Below are 23,544 nucleotides of genomic sequence, written 5' to 3'. Positions count from 1 at the left end.
AAACTCCAATATTTTTGAACCTGATCTAGCTATATTATATCTCTTTACCCTCTTTCTTTTTGCTCCTTTTCCTCTTGCTTCATCGATCTTTATATATGCATATATCTTTTATCTCTATGTGGTGCTCGTCAACATCTGCCTCTCATCTGTGGTGTCATTTGACCTTCTATGCCCCTGACTCGATCTTCCCCCGGCTCTACCTTCTGATATAATCGTCCACCGTGTTCGACTTCCAACGGGTTGATGGGTTCATCCAACGGGTTCGGGTCCAATGGGCTAATGCGCTCCTTGGACGGGTTTGACGTCCAACGGGTTGGGTCCAGCGTGTTCGACTTCCAACGGGTTAATGCGCTCCTGGGACGGGTTTGACGTCCAACGGGTTAATGCGCTCCTGGGACGGGTTTGACTTCCAACGGGTTTGACGTCCAACGGGTTTGACGTCCAACGGGTTGGGTCCAACGGGTTCGACGTCCAACGGGTTGGGTCCAGCGTGTTCGACTTCCAACGGGTTAATGCGCTCATCCAACGGGTTCGACGGCCAACGGGTTTGGGTCCAACGGGTTTGACTTCCAATGGGTTAACGGGTTTGTGCTCAATTTAACCATCTATTCTGACCTCACTGCCCACCCCTGTCTCTAGCCTCACTCTTTGTCAACCCTAACCCTGACTCTGACCACCTCATCCTCCCCCCCAGCCTCTACCCTCACTCTTTGTAACCCTAACCCTGACCCATTATCATATGGGATGATACTGTTTGAAACTGATCCTTTGAACCTGATCTACTTTCTCTTGATGTTATATCCCTTTACCCTCTGTCTCTTGCTTCACCTGCCTTTATATATATATACGTCTTTCATCCTCCTGTGGTGCCTCTCACCCGTGATGTGCCCCTCACCCATGATATCACTTGACCTCTGTACCCTCTGACTCCATCTTCCCCCTCTCTGCCTCCTGATATATCCCTCGCAGCCAACAAAACATCTCCACCAGCCGGTTGTGCTCCATGCCCTGCCCCTCAACCTTCTGTCCCAAAAATTCAATCACCGCCTCCTGATCATCTGCATCCACATTGAACTCTCTCAGCCGCTGTCTCCACGCCTGCTTCATCTGCCCTGCATGACACCCATACACCATCATTGCCACCGTCGGGATCAAAAATCCCCTGTACGGACACTGCCTCTGTGTCTTCCAGCTGTTGCATATGGACTGCGGCATCCCGCATCGGAAGCACCCGGAATACCGTGTGTATTTGATCTTGCTCCGCACTGTCATCATCCATCTCTTCGCCTCCTGGCTCTCCTCGTGGGGACACTGGTACAGCTCATGGTCAAACTCCCGCTTGCCACTTGCACATATCAAACACTGATCCTTCCACCTCTGCGCCTCTTCCACTAAAACCTCCTCATCCATCAATGCCCTCTGCCCTCGCTGCTGGTGTGTGATGATGAACCGGCCTCGACGGACATCCTGCTTGTGGAATGTCTGTCTGGTTGTTGATGGGATGCCCCTGGTGTCTTCACTGATTTCACTTGACTCTTGCTTGTTCCATTGACCCGGGCTGCTCCCGCCTGAAGTTGAAGCTTCATTCTTGGTGATGCTTTCATTTATGTTGTCGTCTGTGCTCTTGCTCACACTTCTGGCCATTCTGGGACTGCATGTGCCGTTGAATCTGATGTGGGTTTCACCCTGCTGGCTCTCCATCTCTGACTCCTGGCTGGTTTCATCCTCGCTGGAGTCATCCTTGGCTGTTGCTCTTGAACTGTAGCCTGGACTGGGTGTGGGCGTGGGCGTGCCACCTGGGCTGGGGGTGAACACGGCCTCCCTGGCCTCCCACTCGGCATCGCACCCGTCACACTGGGACTCCCCTGTGTGTCGATCACCGCAGTGCCGTCTCATGTAACCCTCCACTTCCCCGTCCAGGTACCGGTCCAGCACCACCCGTCGACATCGAGCCATCGGTTCATCACCCTCCTCACCCCCTGCCTGCATGTACCGATCAACCAGCTTCTGGTCCAGCAGTGATGGTGCATCCTTTCTTGACCATATCATTGCTGCACTGATACCCTCGGGCTCAATGATGATGGCTTCACTGGCCTGTCCATCACGCCCTGCACGCCCGCTCTCCTGTCCATAATCCAGCAATGATCGCGGCCGTCCGACGTGGATGATGCTGCGGATGTTGGGGATGTCGATGCCCATGCCCAGTGCACTTGTCGCCACGATGACCTGGTATTGACCTTGTCGGAAACGCTCCAGTATGCCGGCCTTGTCGATCTGGTGGTGGTGATATGCCTCGCACCCCAATGCGCTTGCCATCGTCGTGACCTGATTCACCGTCTGGCAGTACACCACCCCCTTGCCTTCTCCCGTCCGTCTCATGCGGTCCTGGATGAACCTGACCACGCTGGGTGCTTGAAACCATCGGTTGAGCCCACCGTACTCTGACCCTTCAATGATGGGTTGCCACACTCGGTATGCCACATTTGGACGGCATGTCCGCGCCCGGAACAATGATATGTCCGCTCGGGTGCAGTGCATGCGGGACCACAGCTTCTCCTCCTCACCGGGTGGCAGTGTGGCCGTCAGCAGCACCATCTGTGTCTTGGCCGCCATCAGCTTGCCGAGCTGTTGCATCTGGGGCCGGAAGTTGACCTGGTCGTTGAGCACCGTGTGGCATTCATCGATGACGATCCGGTCCAGTCGGTGGTTCAGCCGCTGTCGGTTCAAAAATGTGATGAAGTCCTCGCTCAATGCGGACTCGGGTGTCACCAGCACCATCGATGCTTCATCGGGCGGTCTTCGGCTCTCCCACTCCACACATGATATCCCCAGCTCCTCGCACCTCCGCTGCATGTCCCCTCGCAGCGCCACCAGTGGAACCACCACCACCGTTGTTCCCCCGGGTGCAACCCACGCGGGCAACATGAACATCATGCTCTTCCCCCCTCCGGTTGGCATGATGGCCACCACGGGACTTTCACCGTCCTGGATGGCCCGTATCGCTGCCGCCTGCACCCCTCGAAACTTCAGTGCCTTGTCACCCATCATCCGCTGCAGCTCGGCCTCCATGTCGGTCTGCTGCAGCTGAAATCGACGCTCCATACGCCCCTCCTCGGCCTCTGTCTCCCATGGTGCCCGCTTGCGTTTTCCCAGCACCGCATCCCTCGTCGTCTTCTCGGTCGTTGCCGACTCGAACCCTAAAAACCGGTGCCAGTCTGTGCTGCTCAACCGGAACATCTCACGGCGCCGGTGTGTGGTCCCGGCCTGCTCCGTGATCCCTCGTGCGTACACCATGCCGGCCACGTGTGATGTGTGGGCCGCTTGCATGTCTGTGATCCGTCCCAGCCATTCCTCGGGGTCCATGGGTTCATCTTCATCTCCATTGCTGCCGGCCACCTGCTCCTCCTCTTCCTGCTGGCTGTTGTTTTTGAACGCGCTGGATGGGCGCATGAACTGCCTGCTGATCGCGATGGCGATGTTCCGGTATGCTGCCAGGTTCAACCCCTGACCATGTAGCCCGATGCGGGTCTCCCGTTTCAACACCTCCCGGAAACGCTCGGACGTCCAGGCCCGCCCGTCGGGGTCTCCTCCCCACATGTATGCCCCCCGTTGGTTGGCGTTCTCCTCTTCTGGATTTCCCTCTTCCTCTCGGATCCGTCGTCGATACTCCTGCAGCCGCTGGGCGAATGGGAGCACCAGCCATAAATACCACACCACCAGTTCCCCGACCTCCCTTGGCAGATACCGGTGGATCACCTTGATGTCGTTGGATGCATGAAACCCCTTGTGGTACCGCGTGACGAACACCACCATCCCATCCTCTATGAATATGTTGCGGTGGCCCCCGTTCTCGGTGTTGATGTGTCGGACGCTGAGCAGCTCGGGCGCCCGTGCCGGTTGGCCCGCCGTGACATGCACCGCCACGCTCAGCTTCTCCCGGAATCTCACCACCCAGCGCAGGTATGCGTTGATCGCCTTGATTGCCAAACGGGGCCGGTCGCTGTGCTCTCGCTGGATGAACCGCCGCTGCATCCCGGGCTATATGCGCATCTGCTGCATCAACCACTGTGCCCCATCCACCGGCCACCGCGTGCGGCTGTCCTTTAAAAAATTCCACCCCGTCCCTCCCTGGGTGGGGTCATCCCGCATCGTGGACCATGGGATGGCTGGTGGCTGCTGTCCATTCAGCTCATTCTCAAACAACAACTCCTCCCGCAGGATCCGCCTCGTCGCTCCCACCAGCCCGTGTGTGAAGCCCCGGAAGTCGCCCATGGTGAAGTGCATGTCCTTGTACAGCAGCTCATCCCCTCCCATCCAGCCGACGTGGCCGGGTGTGGTGTTGCTGTAGTGCACCTTCAATCCATACGTGCGCAGGTCCAGCATCCACTGCATGGGACTGTGTGTGCCGCGGACCATGAATGCCTCCATGAACAGCTCAAGCCATTCCTGAAACGATCGCTGCTTTCTGTTGTTTGAAGTTGACCCGCCGATGGATATCGTGGCCGGGGGATCATCGCTGCGTGGGGACGATGTGGGCGGTGATGATGGGGGGTTGGAACTGGCACTGGTCCTGCCGCTGTCACTTTCATACCCTTCATTCTGGTTGCCTGTGAACGTGTAATCCGCCTCCTCCATGGGGCTCACCACGGCCCACTCTCCCACCATCTGGCTTGCTTGGTTCCTGGCCAGCATGTCGGATGCATTGGCGTCCAGTCGCAGCGCCTTGTGCACCACCATGAACCGTGCCACCTTGATGATCCGTGACAACATTGGTGGGTAGCTCTCCGCGTCGCACCATCCATACTCCCCCCGTCCCAGCACCGCCAACGCGTCTACCAGCGCGCACTCATAATCCTCCACCTGAACCCGCTGGTTCAGCAGCTCAATGCAAAAATCCAAACATGCCATCTGGATCTTGGTTGATTTGAACTTATCTTCTTCTTCTGACTGGGTATCTCTCTGTCCCTTCTCCTCCTCCTCTTCTTCTTCCTCAGTCATCTGCTCATCCATGGGGTCTGGGCTGATGGAGTGTCGCTGGTCGGCTCCCTCTGTGGTGGCTACCTGCCATAATACCCTCCATGTCTTGCGCTGCCGTGGTGTGAACCGGTACTGTGGGCTCGTCCATTCATGCTCGACCTGCGTTCGGGCGAAAAACATCAACATCTGCTGCCATGGCCTCACGTGCTCGGCGATGCTCTCCTCGTCCATGTACGCCTGCAACGGGGTGTGCCGGGTCTGGTGTCGCTCTGTGCGGATGGCCTCGATGCGGACGAAGTGGCCCAGCCGTGTGATGACTCGCTGGCTGGTACGGGCAACCTGACCCATGGCCTCCCAGATGGCCCTCGCGGCCAGTTCATCTGGGCACGTGGTGTCATCGTCGGGCCGCTGGACGCAGTTGACCAGATCATTGGGTGCGATGTTGGTCAAGTACACCGGCCATCTGGTCCGCCGCAGCCATGGGTTGGCTTCATCGTGCTCCCCGGCCTGGATGACATTGCTGGTCTGCCGTTGCTGTTCCTGGTAAAATCGCTCCAGCTCATCAATGGCCTGGCTGGCTCTGTTCTGGTCTGGCGTGCCGGTATGCTCAGTAGTCTCCTTAGTCTGGATCTGTATGTAGTGGGAGCCCTTGCGCGATGCAAATATCTGCTGGAACTGCACCTTCTGGCATGATCTGTCCACCTCATCCTGTGCTGCCGTACGCTTTTGTGGCGCTGTACGGCCACGGCTGGGATATGGCGACCAGCTGTGCTTGTTCTGCCAGTGCTTGCGCATGGTGTTCATGTTCCCTGCCACATACTGGCACTGGGGATCCCGCTGGCACCTGTAGCCATCTTGAATGGGTAGTTCCGGGATTGGTTCATTCAGTATTGTGGGCAGTGTTAACTGTGTAGTATGTGGGCAGTGTCAACTGTGTAGTATCTCGAGCCACATTGTCCCACTGTTCAATGTTCTCCTTTATCTGCTGAACCACCGCATGCTTTAGCTGATGGGCCTTGCCTTTCAGATGCCGTTCAATCTCTGTTGGCCACACAGCGTGCTTGCACCGGCGGCATATGATAATGAGGTATGATTCACAGTGGATAAATAATCGATGTTCCATGTCGATGTTGGGTCTGTCTTGTGCATTGAATATATATATATTTCCTTCATTCAGTGTCTTTGTGTGAAACTTGACAGATCTGATCTGGTGTGAATGTTTGTTTTTCTGTGTTTAAAATCACTCCAGAATGAAGCCTTTCAGTTTTCTTATATGTTTTGCTATTTTTATTTACTTTGTTGATCCTGCACCGCTTTGCACCGCTCCGTTGCCTGGGTGAAAATATATATATTGAGTTGGGTCTGGTTGGGTTGGTGGCTTACCCCATCAAACATCGCACCTCAACTTATTGACTTTGACACCACAATGTAACCCCTTCCCGACGGAATTATCGCTTTTAATTTGGATATGTTGTATTTCATATCCACTACGGCCTACATGCAAAGTTTGAAGTAATGGGGTGGCTGGCTGCCGCGGAAGGGAAGGGAAGAGGGAGCTCGACTGTGACCGGGCCCCACTGCGGGCACGCGGAGGCGGGAGCGGGAGCACGCACGGGCGGCCAATCAGGGACGGAGAAAATCGGACGGGGGCGCGTCGGACCACGCACTATGTAGAACTTGGATAGTTTAACCCTAACCCTATAACCTTCAACGGGCATGTCCAGCGGGTTTGACTTTTAAATGGTGTCATCCCACTGGTTTGGGTCCAACGGGTTAACGGGTTCGTTCAGCGGGTTCGACTTCCAATGGTTTCAACGTCTCAACTTCCAATGGGTTGCCAATTGTAAAGAGCCTCACTTTGCAAATTCAAAAGAATGTATATTTGCTCCCAAATCAGGAAAGCCATCAGTACAGACAAATAACTCAGTCTCTACTGATGTAAATGATAGCAATAAATAAAAAAGAAGGAATTCTCAACTCTCTGAATCTGCTATCTCTGAATCTTCTGCGAGGCAAAAAATTAGATCACAGAAGTCACCAAGAACCTCTGTTCAAACAAAATAAGGGATACACATATGCAGAATATGATAGCAGTTGAAGTTGTGAATAATAGATTCAGTTTGTTATCTGACTCTGAATAAAGAGAAATACTTGTTAATATTTGTGTAATGTTAGAAAAACAACAAAAAAATGTTAAAAGCTCGACAAAAATCACATTTCTCGTCCGTAGGTTGGTGCAAAATTAGCGTGGTTTCAATTAGTGTATGGAATTCTGCACCGGCGCCCTGGGCATAACCAATAGAATCCTATATGATTTTATATGAATAATAATTGGTCATTTAGATCCACTGATTGAAGATCTCATGTAGATCTTAAGAATGTGTATGGAATTCAACATGTTTGAAGCCCTGCCTGTCTGCCTGCCTGCCTGATTCTCATATCTTCTCCCACCTATCCCCCTACCCGCGAATATGGAACCCCCAAACCTGCGAATGTGGAATCCACTGAGAAACCTACTAAATCCAATGGTGAGTTCCTTATATTAATCAATTCAAATGACCTAGCTAACTAATTCATTCTCTAGTTCTAACAAAAACATCAAGAAAATGAAAACAGTTTGTTGAGGAGGTTATTGCAGAACTTCCACCTCTAGAATCAGTGAAATTCCACTCAATATTGCCTATCTCATGAGATTCAATTTTCAATATTTCTGCAAATATCAATATCAGCAGTTCATACATTCTGTTTATCTTATTCTTCTCTGAGAAATGCTTTTAAAATATCAGTAATTCTACTAATCTCTATGCAAAATTAAAGAGAGATACCAGAGATACTGATGATGAAGCTTCAGAGCTTTCAGAAATGAAAAAGAATGAGAAAGCTCAAGATATAGATATAGAGATTTCTGAAATATCTATATTCTCAAAGCTTTCTATTCAGCAATGTTCATGGAAAAATATCAATGCAGCAGAGATAAAGGTCTTTATAGGCATTCTTCTCTATATGAAAGTTCATAAATTCCATTGAATTGATCTATACGGGCAGAATGAGCTGAAACAAGACTCTATTCATTCCATTCAATTCTATATGACCCATATGCGTTTTGAACAGATTAAATGATATATCCATATATCTAACCTTCATGAGGCCCGCCGCCCGGAGGTCAAAAATAAGAATTGATGGTATAAGATAGAGTCATTAGCTACTAAGTTTCATATGGCATGCTGAAAATACTATACCCCTGACTCTAAGATTTCCATTGATGAGATCATGGTTAAATATTTTGGATGGAGTCAACATTACATACAAGATGTCTAATAAACCAATTCCTTGAAGATATAAGATATTTGGCCTAGCAGAACATGACTATTTATGATCTTTTTCCTGATCTAGCTGCTGGCAGGGTATAATGTCTATGTTTCAATTCTCTATGTTAACAAAAACCAGATCTATGGTGGTGAATCTGGTGAAGCGGCTTTCTATGGTATCCACACCGAATACACCGAATACCATGCCGAATGCCACCCCTAATATCGACTCTAATATCACCCATAATATTGGCCCTAATATCAAACCCGAATATCACCCCCCCGAATGCTACACCGAATGCCACATCTAATGAAATCTCTATCTCACAGCTGGTCACATCCTATTCAATTGAAATGGATAACTACTTTACATCAGTTCCTTTATTCAAAGAACTAGGTCAACAGGGGTATGGAGCATGTGGAACCACTCATTCAAACCAGGTTCCAGCAGTACTAGATGAGCTTTGAGAGCATTCAAATTCCATACTCTGAAATACTCTGCATGTCATTGAAAAAGAGAATGTTCTCTGTCTTGCCTGGCAAGATAATAATATGGTATTGGCACTAACTACGATTCATTCATTGGACGCAGTTATTGAATGTACTTGTAAATGCTCAGGGGAACTCTCAATCAATGTCAATATTGTTAGAAAAGTCTTTAAAGGTCAATCACAAAAGAAGCTGAAAATCCCATTGATTATAGATGATTATAATCATCATATGAATGGGGTACATCTAGCAAATCAATACTGAGCAGCATATACTAGTCATAGAGTCATCTATCACACCTGGCTTTCTATTCTCTACTGACTTATTGATTCCGCAGCTATTAATGCATACCGGCTTCAATATCTATATATGAAGCAGCAGAGGATTTCAGTGAAGGATCTTTCTTCTCATATAAGCTTTCATGAGAAGCTTTACCAGGAACTCTTTGAATTCACATCTAGGATTCATGATAATCTATCAAGGGAATGATCAAATTCTAATCTAAATCATCAACGGATTTCTCTTCCAAAGCAGCGTGTTTGTGCCTGGTGTCAATATAAATGAAAGATTGGCCAGCAGAAATATAAAAAGATAGGGAGATCAAATTCTGACTGTTCAGAGTGTCAAAATACCCTTTTATGTTTGAAAACTCAATGTTGGGCGGAATTTCATAGTATATCCTAATATCTATTACGATCCTTAATTAGGGTTTATATATTACACTAATACCAATGAATACTCAAAAATACACTGATTATTCAATGAGATCTCGTATAATATACACTAATGAAACCACGCTAATTTTGCACAAACCTACGGACGAGGGGATAGTTGAAGCCTCATTCTTGGTGATGCTTTCATTTATGTTGTTGTCTGTGCTCTTGCTCACACATCTGGCCATTCTGGGACTGCATGTGCTGTTATCTGATGTGGGTTTCACCCTGCTGGCTCTCCATCTCTGACTCCTGGTTGGACGGGTTTGACGTCCAACTGGTTTGGGTCCAGCGTGTTCGACTAATGTTTGTTTTTCTGTGATTAAAATCACTCCAGAATGAAGCCTTTCCGTTTTTTTATATATTTTGCTATTTTTATTTACTTTGTTGATCTTGCACCGCTTTGCGCCGCTCCGTTGCCTGGGGTGAAAATATATATATTTAGTTGGGTCTGGTTGGGTTGATGGCTTACCCCATCAAACATCGCACCTCAACTCATTGACTTTGACACTAAAATTTAACCCCTTCCCGGCGGAATTATCGCTTTTGATTTGGATATGTTGTATTTCATATCCACTCCGGCCTACATGCAAAGTTTGAAGTCAATTGACTCCGTAGTTGATTAGACGTTCAACGTCTGAAACCAAATGGAATGTACGTCCAATCTGCCCTGCTCTGATTGGTCGGTTTTCTAACCCTGAATGGAATGGACGTCCATTCCACCCCCACCTGTTGGATAGTGGGAGCCCTTGCGCGATGCAAATACCTGCTGGAACTGCACCTTCTGGCATGATCTGTCCACCTCATCCTGTGCTGCCGTACGCTTTTGTGGCGCTGTACGGCCACGGCTGGGATATGGCGACCAGCTGTGCTTGTTCTGCCAGTGCTTGCGCATGGTGTTCATGTTCCCTGCCACATACTGGCACTGGGGATCCCGCTGGCACCTGTAGCCATCTTGAATGGGTAGTTCCGGGATTGGTTCATTCAGTATTGTGGGCAGTGTTAACTGTGTAGTATCTCGAGCCACATTGTCCCACTGTTCAATGTTCTCCTTTATCTGCTGAACCACCGCATGCTTTAGCTGATGGGCCTTGCCTTTCAGATGCTGTTCAATCTCTGTTGGCCACACAGCGTGCTTGCACCGGCGGCATATGATAATGAGGTATGATTCACAGTGGATAAATAATTGATGTTCCATGTCGATGCTGGGTCTGTCTTGTGCATTGAATATATATATATTTCCTTCATTCAGTGTCTTTGTGTGAAACTTGACAGATCTGATCTGGTGTGAATGTTTGTTTTTCTGTGGTTAAAATCACTCCAGGATGAAGCCTTTCCGTTTTCTTATATGTTTTGCTATTTTTATTTACTTTGTTGATCCTGCACCGCTTTGCACCGCTCCGTTGCCTGGGTGAAAATATATATATTTAATTGGGTCTGGTTGGGTTGGTGGCTTACCCCATCAAACATCGCACCTCAACTCATTGACTTTGACACTAAAATTTAACCCCTTCCCGGCGGAATTATCGCTTTTGATTTGGATATGTTGTATTTCATATCCACTACGGCCTACATGCAAAGTTTGAAGTCAATTGACTCCGTGGTTGATTGGACGTTCAACGTCTGAAACCAAATGGAATGTACGTCCAATCTGCCCTGCTCTGATTGGTCGGTTTTCTAACCCTGAAAGAATTGCATATAATTTGATATGACAAATTATTGGTTGGTACTTCTGCACTAATAGCTTAGTTATTACACTACTGGTATTGCGCTAATTGTGCCTGGTTTCCAGACGAGGGGATAGGCTGCTGTAGGAAGAATTGTTAGAAGCTATGCGGGCGCGGAGTGGAGTCGTGAAGGAGTTGATTGCGCAAGCTAACTACTAACGAGTGCTAACCGGTCACATATACAAGGAAATGATAAGCGAGTACATAAGTAAGTGCATTACTGAGTATTTATTGAAAGAAATTTATTAAGAAAAAGAAAATAGAAATTCAATTTAAAGTATATTAAATACAAAAATTAAAAAATACAAACAAGAAAAAAGAAAAAAACAAAGAAAACAGACTTTAAAGTGGTTAGTAGACGGATTTTGCAACACCTGCTCACACAAAAGACTTGGCGCACGTAGAATCCTATTATTGCCTATGGAGTAGTTGTCAAGTACATGGCAGATTTTAATAACCACCATGTAATTATTAAATCTCACTATCTGAAGAGCTTGTAAAAATCAAATCTTGATGTAAAAACAGCATGAGTAATCTGTATTTTTTAATCTGATGCACAGCTTAGCTGTGGATGATTCAGGTCAGTAATTCTCTTGACTGTGGATCATTTAGGTAATTTTTTCGTGCGAGCAGGTGTTGCAGAATCATCTGTCTAGTAAGATGCGTGGTCGCATCTCCACCAGGTGGGGGAGGATGTGGTTCCCCACTATGCTGCGGCTGGCGGTCGCAGTGTACGGAGTATAGGTGGTGGATTGGGTGGCCACGCCCGCTGGGGGCCGAGCCACACCACCACACCCTCGGGTATATATATGGTTACGTTGGCTTTTTGCTATGGACCCACTTCTCTGGTCTGTACGCTCTTACACACTCAAATACACTCTTACACAGCTTTACCTACTCAAAAACATCTAGTATTTTCTATCTTCCCCACTTACACAGGATTAGACTTCAACCAGCTATTTAGACTGAAAAGTGGAGAATTCTAACTGAAATAGGCTAGATAGAGGGTGTATAAGGTCATGTAAGCTACACATCCAAGACCTTCTCATGAGATGGTTTTACCTTGTGTAAGGTTGTGTAAGTGGGGGGGACTCTCTATAATCAGGGCCCTAGATGTTTAGTAAGATATTTAGTAAGCCTCTGAATATGACACCAGCAGCATGCTAAAATGGTAATAATGGTATTAATATCCACTTTTTGCGTGCAGGTTTTGTGAGATTCTACGTGCAACCGAACACGCCCTAGTGGACATCGTGCTATCTTATCACGTGTGGGGCTGTTGGTGGCAGTGCCGTACCTTTTCTATGTTGAAGTTACAAATTAATCGCGAATATCAAAAAATTACAAAATAATTATTATATGTGATTTTTTCGGAGAATAGGCGAATATATAATAAAATCAATATAAATAAATCGCAGAATTACTTTCAAAAGTAGAAAGCATTTATAAAAATATCAGATTATCATTATATTTAATAGAAAATATTATTATTTTAATCAGCAATAAATATATATTTTTTGAGAAATGTATTTCTTATCTTTTATTATTATTAATTTAAGCATTATCTTTAGTGTTTTAGCTCAAGGAACATTAGTACGTTTAACCTTTTTTTTTTAATTAGTTCATATACTAATTTATTATTTTTCAAAAAGAAACCTCAATCAGCAAACCATTTATCCAGCATTTTAAAAAATATTAAAAGAGACGATGATGGATTTTTCCACGTTAATAATATGGGGATTTTGCAATCCTTTGATAAGAATAATAAAGTTATTGATTATTATAAACTCTCTAAAAGAGATTTCAAAGTTATGAGTAAAAAATTTATTGGAGAAAATGATAAAGATTTTCTTACACATTGGTCTGATATAGACTCAGCGATTGATGATAATGATATTTGGAATTCATCTCCCAATCTTATCGACTCACTTCAATCAGAAAATATTGATGTTTTACCAAAGTTACAATCCCGCAAACTCAATATTCTATCATCTTACGATAATGATTTTTGCGAAGGTTATGGATGCCGTCGAAACAGTGATTGTAGATCCCAGCATCCTCGATGTCTTAACTGTATTGGTATGAATGAAGAAAATTATTGGCGTGGGCATTGTTCAGAACACTAGATTAGCTGTGTTATTATTATATATAAAATTATTATATTTTTCACTATTCTATTCTTTTTAAATACTTTAATTTTAATCTTATATTATTTAATTATTTTAATTACTTTTTTTTGTCTTTACAGCAGCAGTTCTAATTTCATTTTACCATGTATAATCTCTCTCTTTATTATAGAAAAACCAACTTTTCTGTGCAAAATGCACTGTAATATGATCTCACATGATCTCACATACATCTCATCAAATCAATTCAGTTAACTCTGTGATCAGTACAACTCTGATATTGATATCATCACTAACTATCATCGCTATTATTATATATATTGCTATATATTGTGACAGAGTAGCACCTGTTAATAGTTAAGTTACGCAATCAACCCTTTATCAGAAACAGACAAGAAGGGAGATATAAAAAAAACAAAACAATATTTTAGAGAAAAGAAAATAGCAAGAGTACAGAAACAGAAGAATTAATAAAGAAAAATAGAAAGCAATAAACACATCTAAAGAAAAAACCATATAAAAAAAATGTTTAAAGAGGGAAGGTGAAATGCTTGAGAATGAAACACTTAATCCACCCACTCTTTCTACCGCCCACTCACGTGCTCAAATGCATCTATGAAACAACTCCTCTTCATATCTCAGTAAAACTCAGCCACTTCACTTCGAGCTAACCCGATCCGAACTACTGCCAAGTCCTGCTAACATCTGAGCCAATCAACTGTCAAAGGGTTTACACTAAACCTAAATGGGACATCCTCAGCAAACTCTTCGCGGAGCGTCTGAGAAAAAACGGTTCCAGTTTGTTAGCAACATGGGAACGATTTGCTCCAACCATAACGTTTGAGATAGAATCACTGTACAACCTCACTTATAGATCATTTCTCTACCACCTTGAAGGGTTAATTTTCCAATTTCCTATCAATTGAACTAATTTTTATTCAAAAATACATATATTGTGAGTATGAAGTATCTCGTTGAAAACTGCTACTCTGATTTTGAACACGGGAACGATTTGCTAATTTTTCAACCATGATCATGTCTGGTCACTCAATGCCTTGATCTTGTCATCAAAACACATATCCGGTCATCAGTAGCTCTAGTCAAAGCACTGAGTGTATTTTCTGATGACTTCTGACATCTTTTGATGATGTCCAACAACTTCTGGCAACTTCCGTCAACTTCACATAACTCTTGACCACTTCACACAGCACATCAACTTCTGACAACATCTGGGATCTTTCAACAACTTCTGGACCAATCACATAACACCTCTTTTTGACAGCTGGGTCAGACAACTCTGTTGAATATGGCTAAGAGGGATCGAAGAAAACGCAAAAGTCAGCAACAACAGCAGCTTCAAAAGCTATCATTAAAGCAAATACTTTCCATGAAAATTGAAGACATGCCACAAGTTGTTATGAGCTACGCTGAACCCGAAAGTATCGACAAGCAACAGAATGTTATTGAGCATTGTCTTCGATGAATCCTTCAAGGCCCGCGTCCAGATTCTAAGTGCACTCTTCAGTCACACATAGAACAAGTCTGTATACTCTGACGCATGATATATGGATATGGCGACACTTTATTCATTGCCAGAACTGGCTATGGAAAGAGTCTTATTCTTCAATCCTATACAATTCTGACAAAGAAGATAACCATTCAACTGATTCCTCTAGGCAAGCTTGGTGATCAGCAGACAAGTGATATAGCTCAGTTTCCCTCTATCAATCCTTGTCTGATCAGTGTCAACAATCTCCAGGGAGAAGAGCACTTACTCAAATGTATTCAACAGTGTGAATATACACATATCTTACTCAGTCCAGAGCAAGCACTTTTCAAGCATGATCATTGCCTGCCACACCAGGTGCATCAATGATTTCTTTCAGTGTTAAAAGTCTTGTGGAATCATGCATGATCTGAGTCAGATCAGATTCTGGAATTGCAGGGGAAATAACCACTGCAGCAGTAGTCACTGCAGCCATGTAATCATTATGCCCAATCGTCTCATCTCATACAGTCTCTTTGAAGTTCATATTGTCATAGACTATAACAGCTCGAGAATCTTTGACAAGCTGCCGAAGTTTCATCTAATGATAAGAATTAGTCAAATGATTGGCTCAGAAGTTAACAGAAGTGGAAAGAACATGCCAGAAAAGAACAGAGATTATCAGTTTTTACTAAAAATTTGAAAAATTAGATAGAAATATTAATAAGTTAAGAATATCAACTCATACCTTCTTCTGTTTAGCAATTTCTGTCATCAATTTATTTCCCATCACATAGCTGAGACAGAGTTCAAAGCTGAAAATCATTTCTATCACTCATTGTTTTACTCCTGAGCCATGAAAATATGCAGAGAGAATAGAGCTGAAGAAGTTTGAATTCTTCAAGGAATAAGAGTGGTATATAATACTCATGATAACAAACAGCTATTTGATAGCTGTTGTTTCATCTGAGGCCCATTCATAGCTCTTTCGATTTGCACGTTTATTCTTTAGAACAGGAGTAAGCAGTTTAAACCAGGTTGATGCATCAATTCAGATGGTCTCAAAAGCAGCCTGGAAATCAATGGTATCAAGATCAACACCATGGTTGAATTTTGCAAAGTATGGAGTATTGATAAGGTGTTTCAGCTCCTGTTTAAACAAGGCAATATAATGGTGATGACCATGAAATGCTTCTGACTTTGAGAGTGCTGAATATAGTGCATTCCGCCGCTTTGCAGGAGTACAGTATCGTTTATGAGTCAAGATATCAGAACTCTGAATTCAAGCATCTATAAAGGCTTCCATTCCCCAACCATTTCGCTGTAATGCTTTGACAACATGAGATAATTTTGAACATTTTTTCTGCTGGTTATGAGGCATAGTAGGCAGGCGCTGTGGGCCACGGGTGTTTGATTGTGAACAAGCTGGTGGGGTATTGATACCAGTGGTCTCGAATTCTGAAGAAGTATCAATAGATTCAAGGTCTGTTAAATCACTATCTGATGTCTCATATCCATCATCTAGATCATTGAGTGAGTGTAGTGATTGTTGAGAGGATTCATCTTCAAGTGATGAAGGATATTGGTTGAACCGCGCCTGATGTTGAGTGTCTTGAGATTCAAAAGACACGGTGTCTTTGGTCAATGGTTGTGGCATGATGAGAAGAGGTAGCAAGTTGCAAAATAGCAGAGATGATAGTGAGATGGCTAAGGATTCAAAAAATATCAATTTGATGATGATCAGGTAGATATTTAAGGTAGATGTATGATTCCGAAGTCAACTGAATATTTTGTATGAGCAGGTTTGATTTTCTACAGACGATGGAACCGTTACTTCTCAGACTCTCTACGAGATATTACTGTATGTTGTGAGCACGTGTGGAGTAATTGATTGGTCCAGAAGTTAGCAGGACTTGGCAGAAGTCTAAAGAAGTTTAGTTGATCGCGATAATCTGAAAATATCGAGAAAAGAGGCTGAGCATGCTGAGATAACCTCTTCTCACGATTCCACTCTGTGCTCACGTATGTAGTCTTTAATGATTTTTTCACATAATCTTTAATATTTTTCCACTCCACACTTCATTACAGCATGATTTTTCATTTTAATTTCTTTTTTATAAGAATTTTTTTCGTATAACCTTTTCTTTTTATCTGTTTATCCTTTCTTTTCTTAATTAATTTTATAATTATAATATATGTTGAACTCAACTGAAGTTCATTTGTTTTGCTAACAAATTAAATTTATGCTAAATTAAAAATATTCTAATCTTTTTAGAATTACTTAAAGTAAATCTTCAATACTAGACTGGCCGGCGGGACCATGAATTACACATTTTACAGCAGCTTATAGTGACAAATGCGACAAACGGGTTTCTTTGATGTTTTCCACTGTAATTACCTAATTCCATTTGTATACACTGATAGAAATTTATACTAGAAAGCAATACCTTGAATTCTCTAAGTACATTTTAAAACAGTGAATTTGCATCATTGTAGATCTCATTACTAGATATCATCATTGAATATCATCATGAGATATTATCACTAGATATCATCACTAAATATCATCATTAGATACAATTGATAGATATCATTGTCAATATATATATATACTGTGGTTTCCACGTTATTATGGCTGCTGGTGTAATGGGGGATCCGGCGCGGGTAAAATTATCACCGAAAATCCCTTTCTGCAAATATCTGCCTTATCAGTGTTGGATGGGTGACTTATAAAAGACACTGCCACTCTCAACATCTATAAATTCTCATTCATTTCAGTAAAGAAGGATAATGTGATGAATTAGCATCTATTAATAAATTAATTTATACAATCAACTTCTCTTTAACATTTTTTAGTTTTGCATTTCATTACAATACATTCTAATAATTTTTCTATATAATCTTTAATATTCTTCCACTCTACATCTCATTACAATGCATTTTAATAATTTTTTCATGTAGTTTTTATTCTGTATTTATATAGTTTTTAATGATTCTTCCTTATAATTTTTAATGTTTGTTTGTGTTATATTTTATTGCAGTATGATTTTTAATATTTTTCTGTTTCATTTCTTTTTTTATAAAAATCTTTTTATACAATCTTTTTTTTCTAATCTTCTTTCTCTTTCTTTCTTTTCGTAATTGATTTGTAAACTGTATTTATTATTATTATTATTATTTATTATACTCCGCCTTCATCCAATGGATATGCGGTTCTGCTACCATATGTCTAGCTAGGAAAACCCCACTGCGCCTTGGCGCAGGGGGGTGAAAAACCTTGCGCACAGCGGTGTTAACTATCCTGTTCATCTGCAGGGTACCGGGCAAGTCAGCTAGAGCTGTTCCTTGCAATGGGAGCGGGAACAAAGGAAAAGGAATTAGAGAAAGTAGAGTAACATAAGATATGGAAGAAGGGAGGGACAGATAGTAGGCGCTGTTAGGATAGAAGGGAGTGACAGGAGGGGGTAGAGGGGATTGACAGAAGGGGTAGATAGAGGAGATTATACGGCAGGGTGAGGAGATGATGAGGGGATGAAAATGAGGTGGTGCAAATGAGGTGGAGAGAGGCGAGGGGATGGGGAGGAGAGGGAGGAGAGGGAGGGGCTAAGTAGTCCGGGGAGTGAGTGCATGTGGGATTCAGGGGATTCTGGGGGTCTCAAGGCAGCTCAGGGCCTTATGGTACATAGTGTGTCAGCTCGCGTGCTAATGTGAACTGGCCTAGAATCCCACTCTCCATCCACCAGTTTGACAGGAGATGCAGGCCTTCCTTGGTGTCTAGCAACATCCTCTTGTCTAGCCTGCCATTTCTTATAAGGCCCTGACGCAGCTGCTCCCAGCGTTCGCAGTGTATCAGAACATGTTCGACTGTTTCCCATTCATACCCACAGGGGCACTGTGGGGTGGGGAATTCAGGTATATTACACCGGTTTAGGAAAGCTGCCAGTCCGGTTTTCCCTGACCTCAATTGGATGATGATAGTGCTGCGAGCCTTGCGCAGGCCGGTGTGCCACTTCAGAATTTTCTTGTCTGGGGGCCGGCCATGCCGCTCCCCCCAGGGGGGCTCACGTCTTTTCCACCTCTGCACCCACCTCCAGAGCTGCTCGCGCTTCAGCCAGTGATTATATGAGGCTTGGTCCAGGTTGGCTCGTTGTTCCGGTGTCATCTCTGCTGTGACTCTCTCCTTAGCACCCTGAATCCATTGCTGTTCCCAGTCCACTGGCAGGGCTGCCGGGTGAACCACAGCTCCCATGTGTCTCTGTGCCCCCCTTGTCACCCCCCGGTGCCGAAGCCTGGTCCTTATGGGCCGCACACGCATTCTCAATTTGTTGCGCCATTCCTGAGGCCTTCATCCTGTTGACCGCCTTTGCCACTAGCCCATCCAGGTGGATGTCTAAGGGTACTGTGTGGGTTTCCGCTTCCAGTGTGCTTGTTGGGGTTCTTTTGTATGCCCCTGCCACTATTCTGAGGCAGGAGTTCTGCACTGTGGTCAGCTTGAGGGCCAGTCCTGACTTAGCTGGACCCGTGCCCCCCTGCCCCTGTGGCTGGTGCCATGCTATTGCTCCATAGGTCAGGGCCGGCCTGATGACCATGTTATACACCATTCTCGCTTGTTGTAGTGGGAGCCCCCATGTGGATTGGGTGGTTTGGGACAGTGCTCTGACTTGAGTCTTCATCTTGCCTGCCACCGCGTCCAGGTGGCCCTTCCATCTCAGCCTAGAGTCTAACCATACACCCAATACCCTCATCACCTGTTTCGGTTGTATAGTTTGTCCTGGTAGTCTCAGCTCAGCCTGTAGGTTGAATTGGTTGCGCGCCCGTGTGAAGTGCATTAGCTCATACTTCTGGGGGGCAAAGACCGCCCCGTGCCGTGCTGCCCACTCCTCGCATGCCCGATGCATGCGCAGGAGCTCCCTGCAGTTGTCCTCAGTGGACTGGCCATAGGCCATCACGTTGACATCGTCCACAAAGGCTATGCACACCACCGGGCGCCCCGGTCTTGAGCAGATGCGCACCAGTTCCTCATTGTAGAATAGGAATAGTATAGGTGATAGGGGTGACCCCTGCGGGATGCCTGCTGGGATGTCAAAGGTGTCTGATTCCTGGCCCTCAAAGGCAATTGTGGATTTCCTGTTGGTCATGAAGGACGCAACCCATCCCACCAGGTCCCTGGGGATGCCCAGTCGCCGGAGGATGTGAACCATTCGCTCCCGCAGCACCTTGTCATAGGCCCCTGTCATGTCTAGGGAGAGTACCGATGCCACCTGTCCTGGGTGCTGCCACACTGTCCTTATCTGGGCTAGAAGTTGTGCTATGGCTGTTTCAGTGGACCTGCCCCTTCTTGCCCCCATTTGCTGTGAGGGTAGCAGGTTGTGGTCCTCCGCGATCTTCCGCAGGCGTTTTGCAGTTGCTGCCTCCACAATCTTCCCTATTGTGTCCAGCAAGGCAATGGGTCTCCACGCTCCTGCAGTCTGGTAGTCAGCCTTCCCTGGCTTGCGCAAGGCCACTGTCTTGGCTTCCTTAAACGTGTCTGGGTAAGTCTCCCAATGCCAGCATGCATTGGTGAGAGCTGTTATGGCCTCCACAAATGTTCTGCCCAGCATCTTAAGGAACTCGTTGGTGATCCCACTCCTCCCTGGTGCCTTCCTGTTTGGCAGTCTCTGGATCAGGCTTTCCATGTCCTCCACACTGATGGTGTCATTTGACGCTTCCCTTTCAGCTTGCAGCAGCTCCATATTGGTGTCACTTAAGTCGGCGGGCTCTGGCTGTGGGAAGAACCGTTGTCGTAATGCCTCAGCCTTCCCCTCAAAAGAGGTTTCTACCGTCGCGTCAGCCCCTTCCCCTGTTCTCAGGGGGGGAACAGTAGGTGCCTGTGGGGGCAGATGGCTTCTTTCCTTGCCCCATTTTGCTAGTCCCCACATCAATCTGGGGTCATCACGGGTCCTGTCAACCAGATCTCTGAAGTTTGCTGTCTTAGCCAAGTGGATTTCTCTGTTGCGCTTGCAGCGTGCCCTGAGCCGCTCCATTTCTGGGAGCTGGGACCTCCTAGCCTGCTTGTACTCCTCCACTGCCTTGGCCACCCTCGGTGACCACCATGTCTTGGATTTTAACCCAGCCTTACTTACGGTGGCGTGTTTGTCCGCTAATGTCCCTACAAATCCTACCAGGTAGTCTGCATACTCCTTGACTGCTTGCCTGGAGTCCAGGCTTTGTGGCACATATAGCTTTTGGCAGTCCCTTGCTACCTCCTCAGGCTCCGCATTCTTCCAGTTTCGTCTCTCAGCCTCCTTTGGGATGGGTGTGAGTTCCAGTGTTGTTTCTATGGGCTTATGGTCAGATCCTTTGCATGCCTCCTCCGCTATTGCACACCTCCTGAGCTTGTCGTGCAGGAGTGGTGATAGAAAGGTGAGGTCTATAGTCGTTCCTGGGCTGCCTCTGTCCTGCCATGTGGTAGCTCCTACAGGTGTGGCAAGCTGGAGACCCAGCCTATCCACCTGTGCTATTAGCTGCCATGCCATGCGGAAGTTTCTCTCCACTCTCACCCCTCCCCACCTCTCATGGTGGACATTAAGATCTCCTAATATGACCAGCTCTGCATCTGTGCCCATTCCGGCTACCTCCTGCAGCTGGCCTATGGTGGATTCCTCCGGTTCACTGCTGTAGCCCCCTGGAGGAGGTGCATACACATTGACTATTTGCACCTTACCCAGGTCGGTGGTGATTGTCAGCACTGCAATGTATTCTGAGTGGTAGTGGCACTCCCATGTGTGTTCTACGAGCCTTTTGTTGACCAGAAAGCATACTCTTGGGCGTGTTTCCGGGTGATATGCTGGCCAGAAGCCGCAGCTTCTGGGGCAGTGTGTTGCTAGCATGTGGGGATTCCGGCTGGGCTCTTGTACTGCAATTACGTCGTATTTGTCTTCTGTTGCAGGGTCTGCCAATAACGCACCCATAACTCTCGCAGAGTTGTGCACGTTATATTGTAGGAGGTTTAGTGTGTCCCTCATTGTTGCGTGGGGGCTGGGGTCTGCGTGTAGTCCATTAGGTCCTCCTGCAGCTGAGACCCAGGTTGTGAGCTCTGTGGTGCTATAAAGGCACTTAGAGCTCCTCTCTGGGCTTCGCCTGCTTGCAGAATCCCCTTGGGTCGGCCTGGTCCTCTTCTTTGGCCCTCTGGTTCCCCAGTGGGTAACCTTTTATTTCCTCTGGTTTGCACCACCTGCCACCCATCTTGTGCTTTTGGCTCCATAAACCTACGGGGTCTTTCCATGTATGCTGTACGGGCCCTGCTTGATGCCCTCTCCCTCTCAGGGCACTTAGAGACCCAGGCTGGGTGTGTTCCCCTACAATTTGCGCACCTCGGTTGTTCCCCAGCTTTTCGTGCTGGGCATTCCTTGTCGTCATGTTCTTTTGCCGCGCAGAACCCGCACCTTTTGGCCTGCCTGCAGAATCTGGCCGTATGCCCATACTCATGGCAGTTAAAGCACCGGGTGACCTGCGCTTCCCGGTGGAAGATTTCAACGTCACAAAATATGCTGTCTATTATCAATCCATTGTCTACTAGTAGGTTGGCTTGCTGAGGCGAGGTGACGCTGAGTACAAGAGACCCAACCTTTGCCTGCAAGCTGGCATTCCGTCGTAGAGACAGTCTCTCAATTTGTACCCCTCTTCGGAGTCCTTCATTCTGTGCGTAAATTGCCTTGATGGCTTGCTGTTCCTCCTTCCAGTTGGTGTTGCCCATTGGGACTCCCTTAACCATGACTGGGTACAGGGTGTGCTTTGCCTTCGCCTTTTGTCCCAAGACTTCCAGCCATGTGCTGCTCTTAGTCAAGGCCTCCCTGGTCTCCCTCGCGTCGGTTGTCAGGATGATGTCTCCACTGGGGAGACATCTTGCTGCAAGCACCTTTCCCTTTGTCACATCCACAATTCTGGCGTTGACGGCTGCCACAATCGCTGGGGGGGTGGCCTCCTCAGCTGGGAGGGCTTCGCAGTCCCGGCGTAGGACAGTAATCTCGCGGAGGGTTCGGTTAGGCACTGGTTTTTCTGGAATTCCCTGTCCTGCGACCTTGGCCCATGATGACAGTTTGGCTTCTTTCACTCCTTCGGGTTGGCGTTGTACACGTGTCGCCACGGTCGCGTCTTCCACCTTGGCCAGCATCACCTCCCCCAGTTTGACCTTCAACTCCCTCACCAACCTGGCTGCCTCCTCCACTACCTCCTTCCCTTTGCCGTTGATGGCAGGATCTTCGCTCCCATTGCAAAGAACATTGCTCAACTGTGTCAATATTGCTCCACATGTGGTGGGCTGCTGCCTCTTGTCAGAGTTTTCTTCTCGCGGGCGTCCGTCAGCGCGTCCCACGATTTCCTCCATCACAACCATGGCACCAGCACCACCTCAACTGGGGATTGCTGGGTGTCGTGAGATTCCCTGCGATCAGGGCTATCGTTCGCTATCGTTTTCAGTGTATTTATATAAAAGTAAAGACCTTTTTCCTTTTAAAATTTACTCTGTGCTTGTGTAATGTTAATGATTCTTTCATGTAATTTTTAATGTTCTTCTACTTCATGCTCAGCTTCACACTTCACTGTGGAGTGTTAAACTGTATTTAAAATAGTTCTAGTCATTAATCGAAGTACACCCTTTACAAAATATTGTTTATATAGAAGTTGTATTGATTGAATAAAGATTTATAATAATTGAATCAGTTGATGATGAAGTTTATA

At 46.1% G+C, this 23,544-nt stretch overlaps 4 protein-coding genes across 4 annotated transcripts; 1 reads left to right on the top strand and 3 right to left on the bottom strand.

Moving 5' to 3' along the window:
- Nucleotides 1-903: 903 nt before the first annotated feature.
- HCAG_08916 (conserved hypothetical protein) lies at nt 904-5,781 on the bottom strand (the record flags this gene model as incomplete). Its single annotated transcript, XM_001536202.1, has 3 exons — nt 904-4,038; nt 4,081-4,396; nt 4,592-5,781. The coding sequence occupies 3 exons, from the start codon at nt 5,779-5,781 to the stop codon at nt 904-906; spliced, it is 4,641 nt and encodes a 1,546-aa protein (XP_001536252.1).
- A 711-nt stretch (nt 5,782-6,492) lies between these two features.
- On the top strand, nt 6,493-6,651 carry HCAG_08915 (predicted protein; the record flags this gene model as incomplete). Its single annotated transcript, XM_001536201.1, has 1 exon — nt 6,493-6,651. One exon carries the CDS (start codon nt 6,493-6,495, stop codon nt 6,649-6,651), a length of 159 nt encoding a protein of 52 aa, XP_001536251.1.
- A 3,059-nt stretch (nt 6,652-9,710) lies between these two features.
- Nucleotides 9,711-10,391, bottom strand: HCAG_08914 (predicted protein; the record flags this gene model as incomplete). The annotated part of the gene is made up of 4 exons (XM_001536200.1): nt 9,711-9,788; nt 9,871-9,907; nt 9,977-10,070; nt 10,184-10,391. The coding sequence occupies 4 exons, from the start codon at nt 10,389-10,391 to the stop codon at nt 9,711-9,713; spliced, it is 417 nt and encodes a 138-aa protein (XP_001536250.1).
- An 8,616-nt stretch (nt 10,392-19,007) lies between these two features.
- Nucleotides 19,008-23,200, bottom strand: HCAG_08913 (predicted protein; the record flags this gene model as incomplete). Its single annotated transcript, XM_001536199.1, has 2 exons — nt 19,008-21,909; nt 22,179-23,200. 2 exons carry the CDS (start codon nt 23,198-23,200, stop codon nt 19,008-19,010), a joined length of 3,924 nt encoding a protein of 1,307 aa, XP_001536249.1.
- Between the last annotated feature and the right edge of the window lie 344 nt (nt 23,201-23,544).

This window comes from Histoplasma capsulatum, genomic scaffold (genome assembly GCF_000149585.1).
Source record: "Histoplasma capsulatum NAm1 scaffold_13 genomic scaffold, whole genome shotgun sequence".
NCBI classification, from domain to species: domain Eukaryota; kingdom Fungi; phylum Ascomycota; class Eurotiomycetes; order Onygenales; family Ajellomycetaceae; genus Histoplasma; species Histoplasma mississippiense.
This window is presented reverse-complemented; position numbering and strand designations above follow the sequence as displayed.